At 36.6% G+C, this 18,724-nt stretch overlaps 1 protein-coding gene across 8 annotated transcripts in view; it reads right to left on the reverse strand.

The window, feature by feature from the left end:
• CNOT2 (CCR4-NOT transcription complex subunit 2) overlaps nucleotides 1–18,724 on the reverse strand; it is an 80,394-nt gene that overhangs the window by 22,773 nt on the left and 38,897 nt on the right. For all 8 annotated transcript variants that reach the window (XM_064655675.1, XM_064655674.1, XM_064655668.1 and 5 more), the window contains 2 exons: nucleotides 11,574–11,696; nucleotides 1,010–1,076 (listed from right to left, as the gene is read on the reverse strand). In XM_064655675.1, coding sequence (XP_064511745.1) covers nucleotides 1,010–1,076; nucleotides 11,574–11,684 — 178 coding nt within the window. In that variant the 5' untranslated portion in view covers nucleotides 11,685–11,696. The remainder of the gene's footprint in view (nucleotides 1–1,009; nucleotides 1,077–11,573; nucleotides 11,697–18,724) is intronic.

The following is an 18,724-nucleotide window of genomic DNA, read 5'->3' on the forward strand; positions in this document are numbered from 1 at the left end:
CATATAAATCCCAGTAGCATAATCAAATGCCAATTTATATTACATAGTCACTCATCAATGGCCACTGAGATAAGTAAACAAACCCTACAACAAAAAAGAAACCAACAAAAAAGAAAGCCCACTATATTTTTTAAGAAGCTATTTGAAGAAAGCTCAAAGAAATTGGGAAGGCCATGCATCTAGCAAACAAAGCTTTTAGTTTGTCCAGACAAAAAGTCCAGACTCTCTCAACTACTCTGAAGACACCTTTTCGTAGAATCTGAGTCAGAAGCACTTGGCAAAACAGCTGAAAACATTCAAAACCACACAGTGACACAGGAGAGATGATGCTCACAACCAGTTTTACTTGTGGAACTGTATCTAACTCAGATATTCTGAGTCACTGTCTGAATGCACCTCTCAGTTACAAGGAGCTTCAGTTCTCAACACTGGCCCTGAGTTAGAATTACATGTGACTGTTGCTCTATAGGTCTTCTATTGCAACAGTGTCCACAAGACTGGCAGATACAGATACAGAAACAGTGGTGTAGAAGGCAATAATCTTACTGGCCAAATCTTTGCCAAATGCAAGTTGCCAAGCACATACGCAAGATTCAATATGCTCCAGCAGAGCATGAAATATCAGTTATATTTAAGGTATAATTTCCTTCAATTCTTTACATATTTTTCTGAACTAGGCTCATTTTGGCCCAGCTCACTTTCTTTAGGTTTTCTTTCAGAGAATCATGCTTAAATCACAGACATTTTTTATAGCATGGTTATATTTGGATATTTAACAGTTATACAGTATTTGCACTGTGACACTTTGTACATTAAACACTGCAAAAATGCATACTAAGCAAAGCAAAAATATATCTTAAAAAAATTAAAATAATTGCACATAAGGGGACATACTGTCATTTTTACAATCACCAGAAAACAAAGCCATCTGCATATTCTCTATCCAGAGTGTGCAACTGTAACATATTTAGCATAAAATAAACATATAACCAATAAAAAGAATTCTTACTTTGTTGCCCGTATAAACTTGCCCCAAACTGAGACAGCTGACCTGATGTTGATGGTGATGCCAGCATCTACAATGTAAGAAGAATAAAAGGCTATTAAAGACACAAAAATACTGTGCTATCTTGCTCTGAAAGTTTGCAACAGTATGTTATGCCAAGAAAGCCAAAACAACTGAAAACTCCTTCAAAGTCATCAAAAATTTTAGAAACTCCCAAAAATATCTGCACAGTAACACCTGTAACAGTATATTACACACATCAGTGTTCTAAGAGGAAAAGAATCAACTATTCTCCGTGCTGCTGCAGAAATGGAAAGTATAACTGCATTTGAGAAACAGATTATATAAGCTGAACACTTGGAAAAAACCACTTTGTGATCCTAAGGACAGTTAAGTACTGGAACATCAATTTCTGGACGTCTTTAAAGAACAGATTAGTAGTTAATCAACATTAGGTATAGCTGATTGTCTCTTGGAGCAAGAAGAGCTATTATTGATCCAATCCATCCAGTTCACCACAGAACATGCTACTTGTACTTACTAACACATGGGCAAATGTCTGCTTGTTTAGTTAAGTAGTCTGGACTTGGATTGAATTTTAAGATAGTTTCATGGAAAGGAATGTCTGGATTCTTAGACATAACGTGATTCCGTGCTTTTCTCAACTTGAGAGCAAAAAATTCAAATCAAAATAACTTTTACTGTGATAAACTGTAAATTGTTTTGTTGGTATCACCTAGACAGATGTAAAATCTAAACCTTATAAACTGAATCAGCCAGTTGTCTATACTTGGGCCAAATCCAGATGGTAAAAATGCGAAACAAGACATGCAGGTAAGTCACTAAACATCAAAAGTAGCATTCATATCTGTAAATCACAAAGTATTTATGATTTTTTTTAAATATATACAGAAACACGAAAAAAGAAATTACAGCATGTAATTACTGTAGACCATCAGAAAATGTATCAGAAATATCTCCTCACACATATTTCTCATATATATATATATGTACTCATATATGTTCCTATATATTATACTCACACATATTTCCAACAAAATGCTCATATTTGAAAGTAAGCAACCACAGGAACAAACATCCACACTTGTGTACACAAGAGGTTTGAAATAGCAAGACAAAAAACTTTCTGCAAAAAACCCCCCAAACCTATAAAATGTGTCAGATATCTACTTTCTTAGTGAAGAACTCGCTGTGAACAAAAAGAACACTTTAAATTAAACTACCAGTGGCTCTAACTCAGCACTCACAGCCAAGTTCACAGGCCACATCTGCATCAGCAAGTAATGCAGCCAAAGACAAGTGCACTTGTAAAACAAACAAGTTGGTTCTGAGCTAACATAGCTACTGCATTTCTAACTAGAGCTAGCCATGACTAAAACACCTGATGCCATGGACTGACTGCCCATTAGTGAGTGGTACATGTCTGGTGCACTTCTGGAGCACCTCTTCCAACCTGTTTTCATCCAGAAAGAATCAAATTCACTCACACCAAGACTGCTCTGCAATGCAAACCAAAGCATGCTGAAGTGGGGACACTCGGGAGACATATTTCGAAAGCACTCTTCCCCCAAACTAACAAATTGATTAAACATGGATACAGTAAGCTGCTACAGTAGTTTTAAGAAAGTAAAGTGCTCAGGTTAAAGACAGCAATATTCAAGCCTGACAAGTTGAAAATCCTAAAATATGTTGCAAGGTGTGGCAAATTGTAACTCTATGGGAAAAAAAGGAGAGTAAAAAGTTATGAGATACCTTCAGAGACAATGATAAGGGTTCACAAGTCAAAAAAATGAAAAAAAAAACCAAAAAACAACAAACAAACCAGAAACTGAGATAGAAACATCAGTCAAAAACTACTACTAACTTTGGGACAGATTAATTAAGCCAAAAAAGAAGGTCTCATAAGAACAGCTGCTCAGGGACTTCAAAAATTGCTGTGATGGCATGTGATGTAGTAAGTAGAAGATGGTACAAAACCTCAGCATAAAAACCTTTCACTTGTAATGTTACTTTGGACTAATAAAAACAACTAGAAAACCCCTTAGAGGCACTACATTATGTGAAAGAGAGAAAATGAATCCCACCTCTTCTACACTGAGTACTACTTGATTTTTTAAATTCAGTTAAAAGGAATGGAAAATAATATTTATTAAACACTGCTTATTAGAAAGAGGATTTTCTTTTGAAACATTGCAAAGTAGGTCACATCTATTGTGTCATTTACTTTTACATGAAAAGTTAATTGCAAAATGACTTGTAGAGAAACCTTTATAGAAAACCATAATAAAGGCCAAGCATTAAATTCACTAAGTCTCACAACTTAGTCTTAATGTTATAATGTACTTAGAACATCAAAGATAACAAACTTCAAGAAGAAATCAATAACAATTGCTGTGGATCTGTTCCAGGCAAATTAAATGCAGCACTTCTCTAATCTCATGGAGAAGGAATATGCTGTATGGATATCTCAATTATTCCCTCTCTAGTTTATTAAACACTTTTTTCTGTCGTAGGAAGGAACAGTTTAAAATTGTCTTGTTTTTCTATTATTTCCATATAACTTATATCAACAAGAAAAAAAACAACTAAATTCGCCAAAACCTTAACCTATGCTACCAGGACCTTGATTTGCATTCACAGCCTCTGAGTCACTGATATAGTCTACTCAAACTTGGTCTACCAAAGATAATGACAACTCAAAAGGTACAGTGTTAGTAGTACTAAAAACATTCCTTCTGGCATTTTGCAATCATTATTTCACCTGGCTGGACTACTTGCCACACAACACACAAAATATAACCAACTCTCCGAGAGCATACTTGCAACTGTGGCTGGAAGTCAGCCTTGAATTTCTTTTAGTCTACAACAGACAAAGGTCATAACCTTAATAAAAACTAAAGCAGACTAAGCCTTAAGGTAACTAAAGCCTCTTCTAGTTGTTAAAACCTATTAAGCTTTAGCCAATTATGCCCAAATCTTAGGGGAAAAACGCTCAGAATTATCGTGGTAACAATCTAAATCGACTTGCCAGCAGTTAACAGCTACAAAACCCAGTTGTAAAAGTAGCATGGCATTTCTGCTTTTATTCCAACCTTGTATGACAGAACTAGACAGATTCTTTCAACTGGCTTTCCCTGTACATGTTTTTAGGAGATAGAGACTTGCATCTCCCACAGGGCACAGAGACAACCAAGCAAAAAAGACCTTGTGTAACATGACGGGTGCACTTTATTCTGCCAGTATATGGGAAGGACCAACACTCAGTACTGGCAGGCTGAAAGACTGAGTTGACAACAGTCAACTAAGACATGGACATCATTTTACTCACAAGTCTCAAACAGTCATAGCACAGTTCTGATAATGGAAGATTATGCATCTAAACTCAAACCAACTGATGATCCAAGCAGATGGCTCAATTTTTCTGGACTGGTCCATACTGAAAATCAATAAGCTGTAAGGGGCTATCAGGCAATTTCCTATCCTTAGTGCTGAATTAGATTTTACTGTAACAGCTTTCATTAACTCTTAATGGGTTTACTGCAATAAATTCACTTAAGAGTGTCAACAATCTCAAAAAAAAAAAAAGCACCAGCAATTGCTTAAATTTGCTAGAACTGTGAAAAAACTGCTGCACTTTACAGCCCCCTCAGGAGGCCTGCGAACATAGGCTGCAGCCTCCCTGAAGCAGAGGGAGGCGGTGGAAGGGAGGTCCAACAGTAGAGCTGGCTGAGCAGGCTCCTGCTTTTCCCTGCACTGCAGCATCCTGCCTCTTCCAAGCAAAGACCCCTCTCAGCATGGAGACAGCTGCCCATCACCATCACCGCCAGGGTGGCACACCTTGGCAGGGTGGCACCAAGAAAACTCGGCAAAGCAACAGTACTGTGCAGGCTGCTACATTATGCAGTTATAGCCTAAAGCTACTTTCTTAAACGCAGGGCAAGCTGAAGTTAAAATACATCGAGCCAGCACTACAAAGTCAACTCCTAAAAACAAAACAGGTTCTAATAAGCAAGCTTGTGAGTAGTATCTGGTCTGATATATGATGGATTTCTCAGGGGTGCAAACGTCAGCACCATTTTGTATTTGCACTACTTTATTTCTGGTACCTGTCATCTGTGCTGCACTATTTAATAACATCCGACCCACAGCCTCAGAGGAAAGTGTTATACTGACCTAAAAAATAGTAGTAAACCAAGTCAACAAATAACAGATAAAATTACACATTTTTCTAGAGTCTGCCAGTTTTTTAATAGTGTTATTAGTCCTCCTCTTTAAACCACCTTTTAATACAGTGCTCGCAAAATTCCCACGTTGCAAGAAAATATCCGAAAATATTTCCAAATCTCAACATCATAAATCAATGAAGAAGTTTTGAAAGCCTTATAAATGCAGCTTATTATCTGCAAGTGAAAATTATTACTGATGTAAATAATTTGTGAAATATAAAATGAAATACAATACTAAAAAATAAATGAAATTTTATTTAGTCTTTCAGATTTCATCATTTATGGTTTTGATCGTCTGCCTCCAGAGGCACTTGGGAGTCCCCAAGGAAGTAGGACCACACTGGTGATGGAAGCAATATCTCAAGACCTGAGAGGCAAGATGTTGTTTTTGAATGACAATGACATTATCAACATGAGGTTAACATGGCTACCCAAGCAAAACTCCAAAAACAAATTCTCCCTGTGTAGATATATTGCATATTAATAAACCAAAAGATTACTGAAAACTCGTTGAAAGATGCTATAAAAAATGCCAAAGCAATTAAGAACTAGGACAACAAAGTAAATATTTTATAAATAAGCTGTAAAAAACAAACAACAAACAAAAACCAAACAAACCCCACCACCACCCAAACAAAACACCCAACACACTGAGCCCATAAACCACCAATATTACAAAACAGTATGTTCAATGAACTGAGTTATTGAGTAAGAAACCATAACCCTGTTCTAGAAAATGCAGATGATTTTATGCACAGAATTAATCTAGTCCAAGATACCACTTCAAAAGCTAAAGCTGACATATAAAAACTACTGTACACTGTTAAGTGGAGATGCAGTAAAATAAAGCTTTTAGATGAAGTGAAGATGAAGTACAGAAAAGTAAAGAATACCTACCATAGTAATTTAGCTATTCTGTAAAAAAACTAAATACAAACTCAATGTAGTGAAAATGATATACAGTCATCAACAGTAAAATTAATTTCCTTGTGACATAATTTCAAATTGTAAAGTGATATGAACTAACTCAAATTCAGATATTTACTTGCAAACTGTGTGAAATAGTATAAAAACCACTTTCATCTCTAAGCAAAATTAGTTTATGATGTATTGTTTTATTTGATAAATCCATTCAGGTACAAACTTATAGGTGAGATAGTAAAAGGTGCATTTTGCATTTGAAACTTTTTGTTCTTTCATCAAACTGTGTAACTTTCTTACAAAAATGCAACCTACAGGCAGAATGACTATAGGTTCTCAAAGGGAACTGCATTAAAACACAAAAAGTTCCTGGAATAGTTTCTAATCTCATCCCCTGCAAGTCCTATCCAACTATTTTTAGTTATTAACGGCATTGCAATTTTCATCCATTTAAAAGCTTGTTTGGTTTTGTTTGGTTTTTTGTTTGTGGGGGGTTTTGTTGGTTTGATTTTTGTTTGGGTTTTTTGTTTTGTTTTTGTGGTTTTGGTTGGTTGATTGTTTTTTTAAAAAAAAACTTATTGTATACTCACTAATTGATGCAAGGAATGTTTAATCACTCTCCTGGAAGGTAAAAAGCAACTCTCTTGCTTTGGAACCACACTTCAAAGAGAGAAGACCAAGCTCTGTTGCACAAAGCAAGCAGGGCAAAGCAGCCCACTATTCAGTCAAATTACAAGAACGTTTATGTGCAAAGTAATGCATGTGAAAATATTCATTTGCCATTTATAATTAAAGACATTAATCTATTTCTTTCCCAAAATAAGCTTTATTTTTTTCCCTTCCACAAATGGATCAAAACTATTCAGACTATTACGAAGTACGTTAATGTACAGTGCCTCTATTCAGCCAACCAGCATTAGTGTGAATGCAACAACTACTCCTGACTCAAGAGGGTTTTGTGGGAATTCTTAAATACTTACAACTCCATGTGAAGCATCTCAAGTTAAATTATGACTAAGCTAATGAACTCTTGTGCAATGACTAAGACAAACGCCAGGAAAGAAGCCTTGGGAAATAAGATACCATAGGTTTCCTTAGAATCCTAAAATAATAGTATTAAAAAGCCAACAATTCATCTGGAATAACATGGTGTTCAGCAAACCTAAAGCCAAGGCTGTTTCCAGAAGACTGATTAAACTCTTATACAAATAGTTTCCCAAACTTAGCAAGATTATGGATATCAATTTGATGGTAAGCTAAGCCTTGTTTCATGGTTTTATCTCTTGTAAAATACCATCTCTTTATAAGGCCGTGCATTTCAAAATACAGTAAAAGTTAAGTAGAGGTTCTATAAATCAGTTTAATAGAATCACAGCAAAAGACCTCAGACCATCCTTTGTTTTACCACCACCTCTCTGCCCATTACAAGACAAAACCACTGACATCTGCCTTCATGAAACTGCCTCATGACAGAGGAACACCGGAATCTGATCCATCACAGACATGCTTCTACTACCTCAAGATGGAAGAAACTTCTGGAAAGAAGGCTTCCAGAATCAACAACCCATTTCACTGTACTCAATATTGATATCTGAAGACTTTCTACAGTTAGGGAGCTAGATAAGTAGTTGCAATGAGGCAAATCTAATCTTCAGGCTAGATTTTACTTGTCCCAATTAAAAGTGCAAATCAGAAATATTACTATGTTACTGAAAGCATTTTACAATTTGTTGAGCAACTGGAAAAGAAAATGAACAGCAAAGCACTGGGCCAAGATGTAGAAAAAGCATTAACTGAAAAAAAATCTAACTTTTCCTGATCATTTGGGCAGATCTTTATTAAAAGGCATGTCTGTCTACTGCCAGATTTATGACTGCAGCTCATATTCTCATGTATGCATCCTCGGTGGATTAGGCTAGACTGGTCAAATCTTGTACAGCCCTTATTACATTCCCATATATGAGAAATCAAAGAAGTTCAGAATGGATTGGTCCAATCTCTTGTCCAAGCTCACAGACATTTTTGTTTTGCTCAACTGATGACTATAGATTCAAAAGTATACGAATGCCTTGAATTGCTGATTTCTACCATTGTCACTCTATCCAAATAAAAATACATGTACCCATGTCCTGAAAATTATTTCGCTGAGCGCATAGACAGCTCAATTAAGTTGCTGAAATTGGCCACAAATAAGCTCTGCAATTATTTTGTGGCAACACAGTGCATCATCTTGTCAATTTACATTAAAAGGACCACACTTGTTTCCAGCCAGAAGTTAAACTATTTTCTTAACCTGTTTCACGTTCTGAAAGTTCTATAAAATACCTAATTTCTTTGCCAAAGAATTACTGACCTGGTTATCACGCACCGACCAAGTGCACAACAAAAATTCATAGACAGAGCATTCACAGACACACTCTGTTCCACTTCCCTACTTAGCACAGCAAGTATGTGATGATCCAAGGCAAAGCCACTTAATTAGTAAAAAGGAAGCATCAGATGGTTTGAGCAATGTAATCTCATCTAAGGAACCATAAGTTTACGCCCAAAGTAATAGATCCAATCAGCATCAGTACAATCTTGGAAGCACTTGTGCACATGAGTAACATGCAACTTTTCCATTTCAACTACCGTATTAGTCCTGCCTGTCTGGAACTGCACTCTCTAGTGAACAGGTAAGTTAAAAGAAAGCTTTTAGCTACACTGAGTCTCTGAAATAAAAGTAACATGTCCTAAACTATTTGTTGCTCTGTCTTTGTCCTTGGCAAAAGTCTTTGAAGTTTCAAAGAGCACTTGAGCACCTTAGTTCACTTTATAATTGTCTGAAGGAAATTATTTTACAATTCAAATTAGCCAAGGCAAAAAGTCAAAAAATACCACACCACTAAGTGTTATGAAAATTGTTTATTAAAAGGCATAAAATATCTTTTTCACATAATTTTCAGATGGGTTCTAGATTTTTTTTTTCACTTAGTAAGTGAAAATTATTTCCTAATATAATTTGGAAACTTCCACATTTTGTGTTAAAACAAGGTAGAAAGCTGAAAAGCACACAACTCAGTTAAACCCAGTGCACAAGTCATCACTAAACCCCATCTGAGCACAATGCCTCTTCAAAAGGCCAGAAACCCTACCGTAAAAGTAAAGCAAAAAACAGGTTTTAAAGTTTCTACAAACATGTTTGCATTAAGTCCTTACTCTAAATTTTAAGAGGATTTCACCCTATGTTCAACTGAAAATGAAAAAAGAGGAATAATTTAAATTACAGTAAAACTGCACCTTGTTTAGATAAAAACGATTTATTCCTTTCCCTCATATTTATTCTAGCTTTATTTTATCCCCACATTAAATGTGAAGACAGAAAGCTTCAAAGTGCTTCAAAATCTAGAACGCTGGAATTTTTCCCCCATGTGTTCATAAAACTGGATCCAGGTTTTGAACATTAGTCTTTATTAGTTTATTTGGGCAAAATTCTGAGGAATTTTATTTTAGTCTGTCAATACCATTATCCAAAGAACAAAGTCAATCTATTTATTGTGTTCTCAAATACAGAACATTTTTAGCAAAATTCTAGTGGAAAGATTATTTGAAAACATGGTTACTTTCAACTGGAAAAGGTTTTCAAACCTGCAAAATTGGTTGGAAAGAAAATATAACCACCTTTCCAACCTTTCTATCTACTGTGAACCAAATGAAACAGCAAATGGAACATGTAAGATAGCATACACATCTAGCTATACCTGAGTGATCAAAGGTGTACAGTCAATATTACCACCATAAATTCACTTTGATCAACTTTTTAAAAAATCACAATAGCATTTAACAGTTTAAAATTTCATAAGCATAAACTCAGAAAGCTGTCGTGGTCAACAGTGAAGCTACAGGGCTGGGGGGGAACCTTAAAAAGGATTTGGAAATAAAATTTTACAAGGCTTTTGCAAATACACTCTTCTATTTCCTGTCGGAATAACATCACTCTTCTGACAACTACAGCAGCTTCTATGTCCCCTTTTGGCCAGTTCTCCCACAAGCTTTCAGGATTTCTCATTTGTCACTCCTGGTGTCTGGAACACCCACCTTTCTTGTCTTGAAGTGCCATTCTAAGATCCACTTCTGCAACATTGCCTACAGAAAAAGCAGGCAACTAAAACACTCATTTGCTGGGACACAACGTGCCAAGCATCAGCTTTTACTGTGTACACTGTAATGCACAGCATTTATTTCACTCTGCCTTTCTTACTACACCGTAACAATTTTTCCCCCAGTGCATCAAATTTAAAAGTGCAGATCTAATGTCCAAGAATCACTTTGGAGAAATAGTGTCTACTGTTTTTGAGAGTGCTAGCTGCACCTCTCAGTGACCATAGACAGGAAAGTATGTTCAACATTATAAATATTCCATCTGTGGTACATGCACATATGTAATCAACATAAACAGAAAAGAGCAGCCTCTTTAGTTTTCTTTATACCGTATTACACTTTAATCCTTTGCTGGATCACCTGAAACTTCTTATCAAATTTATGAAACTGAATCAGAAAGCTCCATTTACACCTTTTTGGGGGGGTTTCATTTTGTTTCAAAAAGCCTTCTACTCTAAATCTATTCCCTTCTCTTTGAAAATCTGGATTAAAATTCAGCTAAGGGTCTATAGGAAATGCTTATGTTTGTATAGGTCAAAGTCTATCAAGACATGTCTTGGAGGCAGACTTGAAGCAACTGTACCTTTTTGAAAGTTTGAAAGGATATATATTCTTTTTTAATTAAAAAGAATACATTGCCTACACATATTAAAAGCAAGCCTGTCAATAGATTATATTACTGACCTTCAGGTGACATGAACTTCAAGTCACACTTTCAAGTCTTCCACGTATTTCTACATGCCACTCCATATGAAAGTGAATATGTTACTGCCCTATTTATTTATCTTTGGTAAGAAGCAGAGCTTCAGTAATGTCAACACAGTTCTAACATACAGTATTGCATTACCAAGGGGAAAAAATTACTAGTTTCATAACTTTGTGGTATCACAAATGGGAGAAATACCTAACTCAGAATACTTCAGCAAACAAGCTGCACAAGATATTTTCAGAAACTAAAAACAGTTGAAGATGTAAAATGCAAAACCACAACAAAAACCTTGTAGACACAGCATGTAAGCACAAGGTATAATCAATAACCCAATTAAAATTGCAAATACAATTCTTCAAGATGAAAAAATAAAATGCTGGTAAGCATATGGCTGAGGTTTACATACATAAATTCACTGAAATTAAAGCACTTGCCACTGAAAACAGTCACGTACAGCTTAAAGCTAGACAAAGCCTTTCTTCACATATATTTCATGTACTTGAAACTACCTCACTACTGAAAGAAGAAAAAATAAGCTTATTCAACTTACATCTTTTTCTGACCGATGTGGGAACATCGATGATTGGCTGTAGTACATGTTCTCATCATGGTAGTCACCATCAACCCCCTCTACAAACTTCTTCCTTGAAGCACCAAACATGCTGTTTGTCACCTAAATAAGAAGAAAACCAATTATATACCATATATGATTTGGTTTGCTACATACTTGGCATATATATTTAAATATACATAAGAATTGTTAAAAGCCCCCTGTTTCTAAATATTTGAAAATGCCTCTTAAAAATCCTTTCTGTATATTGACAATTTAATGGTTCTTTCAAGAGAGATTTTCATGCGACAGAAACTCGTATTCCAGAAACAACTGGAGTGGGTAGAGGGGACATGTTTCATTTTTTGGAGGAGTATTTTTTTGTTGGTTGTCTGAGTTCTGTGACCTTTCAACCAAATTTATTTAAAATTACAGAATGTCAGAAAATGAAAGAGCAAATTTCTCCAGTTTTCCTCTCCAAAGGTAAACACTTTCAATCTAAAAGAAGAAAATTAAGGCACATTCTTTAGAGCTCACCCACCTTAGCATAAATAACAAAATAAAATAGAGAAGAAAAAAAATAATCTGTGAAATCACTTCCATGTCTCATCACCATAACTTTGGAAAAGCAGCTTTCTACTTCACCCTACTCAGATCAAGTAAGAGAAGGCTGAGCTTAACCACACTCAACAACCTCATCACAGACTGGCAAAGTTACTGCAGACAGCCCATAAAAAACCCCTGGATTTTATTTTGCCCTTACTGCCAGAGATGCACACAAAGACAGAGCTGCTAAGTCAGGAATTGGAAACTAAAGAAACAGCAACCACACAGCTGGTCACAGAACCTTAATTCATTAGAAAATTTAATCCTGCAGCAAGGTCATACAATGTTGCTAAAGCATCTACTGCACACAGTGCATATTTATATATCTGACTCTTATTTAATCTATCTGACGATGAAACACTATCACAGCACAGCGTGGACTAACCAAGCCCTGTTTTAACCTAACAGGTTAATGTTCAAACCAGTGAAATGGCACAAACTGGTCAGCACAGAGCAACTTATCCAGTTTCTTGTATCATATGGGGAGACTAGAGAGAGTGCAAACAACAGGATGGTAATCAACCCTGAGCTACTGCACTACTTATCTTCACACGGATCTTTATCAAATTGAAAGGTAAGAAAGCTAAGTTACAGTTAGCTTATGAAATGCTCTGAATCCTAAGATTTACTATCTTCACTACTGACAGCATTAGGTAAACTTACAAAAAAACAGGTTGATTTTTAACATTATTTTTTTTAAAGAGTCAGTTTGCACTACCTCAGGCTCACGCTTAAAACTGAAGTTTCAAAGTATTTATTCTGGTTGGCTGGAAGAAAAGCTACTTTCAGCCTGAAATCCCCTAATCTCTGCTAATGCAAAATTACTGTGATATTCCTCACAGTGCGGCTTATTCAAATTTCACCTTTACTGACGAAGATTTGTAGGCAGTGTTTAAATAACATGAGTACTCCTACTCTGGTAACAACCCCATGATTTCAAAGTCATAGGACTTTTGAGTAAAAGTAAAGTCAACACTTAGAATGCATTTAATACAGCTATACTCACAGAATGGCCCTAAAAGATTCGGCTAAACAAGTCTATTCTACTACTCCTACAAGGGGCTTTCAGATCTTCAGACTAGTGATATTTCAAAACAAATTTATAACCTGTCACATGCATGTGAAGGATGGCATGTAAAGGTACTGCATACCTTCTTCAGATGAAACTTGTGTTTTATGATATTCACAAAAAATGTGCAAATGTAAGGTCTCAAAATGCTAGAATGCATTCAGTTGACTTTCACACTTACAGTGAAGTTTTCATTACACTGTAAGCATATCCCACTGTGTTAATCCCCCTACAATGCAATTATCACCTACCAGATGGGATGGAGCATTTAACAGGCTAAGGGGATTATCCTGTCCTTTGCTCTGCCTGAGCAAAGTGCAGAGAGAGATGAGCAGTTACCTTCAAAGGCAATAAAAGGGATAGTGAAATGCTTTGGTGAAGCTATCTCCAGCAATGAAGAGGAGCTGTGAGTCTCAACCAACTACTGCTTTTGAGAAACAAAAAGGCAGCTTCTCACAAGCCCTGAAGAATTTTTTGATGCTCCTTTAACAATACCTGGGATAAGAAAAGGATTTTTTTTTTGCCACATAACCCTCTCTTGTGATACATCATCACAATAACAAAATTGAATTGTCATAGAAAGCAAGTCACTGAAGCACATACAGTACTGTACTAATGCACTGCCTAACCCTGAGCTATGATCCAGGAGCTATATAAGGGGAAGAAAACGGTTCTGTCTTTGACCCTACAGATTTTGATCTTATTTCTGCAAAGGTTTACACATGGCTAGCTACACATGTACCATAAAGATTTCTGAATTGGTGGGTCAAAGCTTTCAAAATATATGTTTATAGTCACTGCAAGAAAGCTAGTATGCCCAAATATGAAGTCTATCTACTGAAAAGCTGAAAGATATTTTAAACTCTCCATTAAATTTCAACTGTCTAAAAGATTATTTTCTATACTGATAATCATATAAGACAGTGGCCCAAAAACTAATCAAGACTATGGCCTTAAGACTGATGAAGTGCAATGATATTAATATGGAGTCCAACAAGAGCATAGCTATTAAGAAAGAAATTAAGAAAACTTTTAATAATTAGATAGATTAAATATTGATATTTTTATTGGCAATGCATATTTCTACATGACACCTAATAGAACTGTGCTGATGAACTCCAGAGAGCAGAACAGTGCACTGCAGACTGCAGCTGCAGGGGAAGAGGGGACATCTGGAGGAGCCCTGCCTGTGACCCAGCTGCATCACTGTGCCCAACTACCCTGAAGACCTTCAAAACCTTTTTGCAGAGACTGACACCTCTTCACAGCAGCATTTTTGTAAGCAATTTTGTGTTGTTCAATGCTGCCAAGCGAAGCAGTCACACGCAGTGCTCAAGCTGTCCACGCTCTCTCTGAGGGAAGCGGTAGAGGCACTGGAGGGCATTCTGGCAACTGCCTGTACCCCTAACAGGATTCCTCTTCACTAGAAAGAACTGCCACTTGTTCTCAGGGTGAACCACAGCACAGATCACAACAGAAAAACATGATGGTACAATTCATGCCGCTATCCAGCCCTGTCACAAAACTAACAGCACAATAAAACGAGTCAAGTTGCTAAAGATCTGTAACAGAAAGAGCAGCAACCGGGATTAGACACTTAGGTTGCAGCTGCTGTAGCCAGGTTGCTCACTTTTTGCTCGTTTTGAAGCTAACACCAGCAGCCAGTTTATCTACTTCCCAGCAGTCACCAGTGACTGTAAACAGCTGGAATACTTCTGAATCAGAGCACTTATCCCCATTCAGACTTTTATATTACAGCAGGTTTATGCAATGACAGTGTCATATGATTGCCAAGTTAGCAGTAGGCATCTTCCTATTCATGTCAACTTATTCCAGTATTCACTAACATACACATTAGCCACTCATGCTAAAAGCATATGCACAGATATTGAAAAAACACTGTTGCAGTCCTCATAAGAAGGCATGAGAATAACTGGCTCTGTGCCAAATGTGAGAAGATCTGCAGGTGGAACTTTATTGCTTATTTCTTAGGACAAGAAGCCACCAGGAAACCTCATACACAAAGACTGCAGCTCCCTTTTCATAAACTGATAGATCACTGTCCAAGCAGCTACAAAAGTAAATACAGCAAAGTTCATGGAGCACTTCCAAATACATTTTAAACCCTTTGGAAAATAACAGTGACCTGAGGTTTCGTACCTTCACAGAGTCTAGATTGGTGAGGTGAAGAAAGGTAGAAATCAGCTCTTGTATTTAAGTCCCTCATTCATACCAATACACACACATATGCCAACATAATCTCACAGAAGAGGTATGCCAGTTGCATGGCAATTTTATTAAGCAAAGAATTCCCATCTAGTCAGCTTAATGTCATACAGATACCTCTCCTAATCCTCTAACTACTCTTCCTGTTCTACTGTGGGAAATCAGTTCTTTGTTGCACAAGACACATTGGCAGTTGTAACCATTCATTAAAAATGTAAAAATGGTGCACTTCTGTAAACTCATCCTTTAGCATAATGTTGCAAAAGTACTTACAATGCTATTTTAAGTCTGCACGCAGTGAACAACAGCAAGAATCTTGAAAATAAATTACGTACTGGCATACTCCTGTTACCTTCTTATGACAGCTCCTCCATCATAAAATTTTTTAAGAAACAAGTTCAATTTGTTAACAAAAAATAAGTTTTAAAGTATGTTCTCAGTTGATGATGCACCAAGACAATTATCAGCTAAATATACGCTATCTGTATATCACACTTATCTACTGATCGTCTTTTGGGAATACCATCAAAGAAGATATCAGTTACATTAAGAAGCCTGACTTAACTAAAATTAGGTTCAAAAACAAAACGAGCTTCTGAAGTACCTATGTTGTCTTGGGAAAACAAAATAAAACCCAACGAACGAGCAAAGCAGCACATAAAATAACAGAGACAATCCTGCATTTCTAGTAACTATTACAGTAAACCTGCCTACAAAACCTGGTATTTGGTTATTATGAAAATGGGCCAACCTTAGAAAGGAGAAATTCAGCTGTAAAGTTTGTAAACAAATAAGCAAAAAACTCAAAATTCCATTCCAGAAAGATAATCACATTTCTTCAAATACTCTCATAATAAACTTACTATTACAGTGGCACTTTTCCTGGCTCCTCAGAAGTTTATTTTGTGAGTTTCCCTCAACTAGTATTTTGCACCTGAGCCACAAGAAAAAATGCTATTGGAAGGCAACTTCATACCTTTTTGTGTTTGATAATCTTTGATTCATCCCATTAGGTAATTCAGAAAGGCACTGGTTGAAAACTACTTGCAGTTTTAATTAAAAATTGATTTTGTAACTGACAAACATTGCACTAGTGCTTTTGAGTATTTTATTGTAGACAAAAAAGTTTTCCTGTTTTTCAGAAATTACATTTTCATAAAAAATTAGAGTAAGATAACCCTTTATTTAGGAAGTGCATCTATTTGAATTTTATTTCCAGTTTTATACCTGGGCTTGCCTTTCTTGTTGCTTTGTGGCATGTTTGTTTAGGTTTTTTTAAAATAAAATATATAACAAGACACTTTACCCAGTTAGCTATTCTAGATTCACTCAAAGGCACTCTGGAGAGTTCCTTAATAGAGCATTTACAATTGTAAAGCCCAGCTTTAAAAGATTAGAAAATCCGTAACACACTAAGTTCTTCAGAAACAACAAAATCCTACCATTCCCTCCAGGCCCCAGATAAAGAAGTAGGATTTTGGCATTTTCTTAAACATTGCAATACTCCGAGCAAACTGATGAACACTCCTGTGTTCAGCGAAATTCCATTGCAGCAAACTGTGTGAATGGCCAAACTCATATGATGGGTGTGCAGTCTGAAAGCTGGATCAGGTAACCGGAGAAAGGAACCCATAAAATAAAATCACACTAAGCACATGCAAATTGTTCTTCTGAAATACTTAGAATTGTGATGGATTCCATACATTTCTCATGGAGGCAAAAAAGGAAACAGTGGAAAAAAAGTCAGCAGTTAAAGAAATTTACACTTCCTACTCTAAAAACTCTGTATGAAGTAAGTCATAGAACTGGTTATAATATAAGTAACTTCAGCTGAAAACTCAAAGAGGGGTGCCAAGACAACAAAGCGAAGGAGATATAGGGAACAAAAAGTGTTAGTCTGAAAAAAATTGTACGAGCAACAGGGGATTTCAACAGGGACATGCCAGTCTGACCTCAGACTACTAGTCCTCTCTTCTGCTTGTACTGCCCCTCTGCTAAAATGCACCAAAACAGGGCAGTTGTTTAACTAATGCATGTTCCATAATATGTGTATGGGCATGTAGCAGAGAAGAGATCCTCAAGGGACATAAATACACTCCTATGAAGAGAGCTAAGCAGGTTAAGTGATAATCAGACAGACCATAAGCCAAGTTTGGAATTATAGCATCTCAATTCACAGAATCCCCAGACAGGTCAAGTATGTTAAAAAATACAAACAAGTATGATTTTTGATTAAAAGCTTGTAACAGTTTGGGGGAGGAGGGGAGAAGAAAACCACTTTTAAGAGGTTTTCATTTTTCATTGGTATTCAGTAGTCATCACATATTCACAAAACACATTGTAATAGCAATTAGAACAAAAGTTAACTAAGTAACATTACATAGGTTGGACTTCAGGTTCACAATCAAGAGAGCTGCAATGCCAAAATATTTCTTCTCTACCAAGTGTTACAGCTTTGATATCAGTATGACATAGTTTGCCATCTCTGATGCTTGGTATCACTCTCAGCTGCTCAACAACTTTTTCCACAAACAACAGACAACTCAGATGATGCACACATGGACCAACAGAGCTTAACCCAGAAAACAAACCAGGTCCTAGTCTAGTCCAAGTCAGCCAATTGTTCTCACTGTGGTCTCACTTCTGCAGCAGAGATAATTGCTCCCAGTATTACAGAAATAATATAAAGGTTTCATTATACGGAGCATCTCAGAAACCTTTCATGGTGATGAGTCCCCTAAGAAGCTATAAAAACAAAAGGAAACCCCTGGTGGAGTAACATGCAAACAATATTTTACTCTGAAATCAGAATCTGCCAAATCAGAAATTTTTACAAGGAAAGCTGGTGGTGAAGAAAAAGGAAACAACACTCGGGTTTTAGGGAGGCTTTATCTCTCCTGGGGATGCAAAAATGAAAACCGCCTGCAGCAAGGACACTGCCAGGGCAGGGGGTGGTAGCATGGGGATGGGAGTGAAGGTCAGCTGGGCCTCACGTGCAAGGGAAGATGGTTGCTGATAGTGCAGCAAAGAGGCGACTCTCAAGCAACATTAAGAGTACAGCATTGATATGCTTGTCAATGAGCAGTAAGATGACCACATGCATGCTCTGTAGCTGGCAGAGTGGGGGGTTTTTCCCCTCTTTCTCTTAATCTTACTGTGGTCCTTTACATCACATCTAAGCTGAGCTGACACAGTTTCATCTGCTAAGTGCCTCCAGCTATCTCTGTAGAGTCATTACCTTACATACTGT

Source organism: Pseudopipra pipra, chromosome 5 (assembly GCF_036250125.1).
Source record: "Pseudopipra pipra isolate bDixPip1 chromosome 5, bDixPip1.hap1, whole genome shotgun sequence".
Lineage (NCBI taxonomy): Eukaryota > Metazoa > Chordata > Aves > Passeriformes > Pipridae > Pseudopipra > Pseudopipra pipra.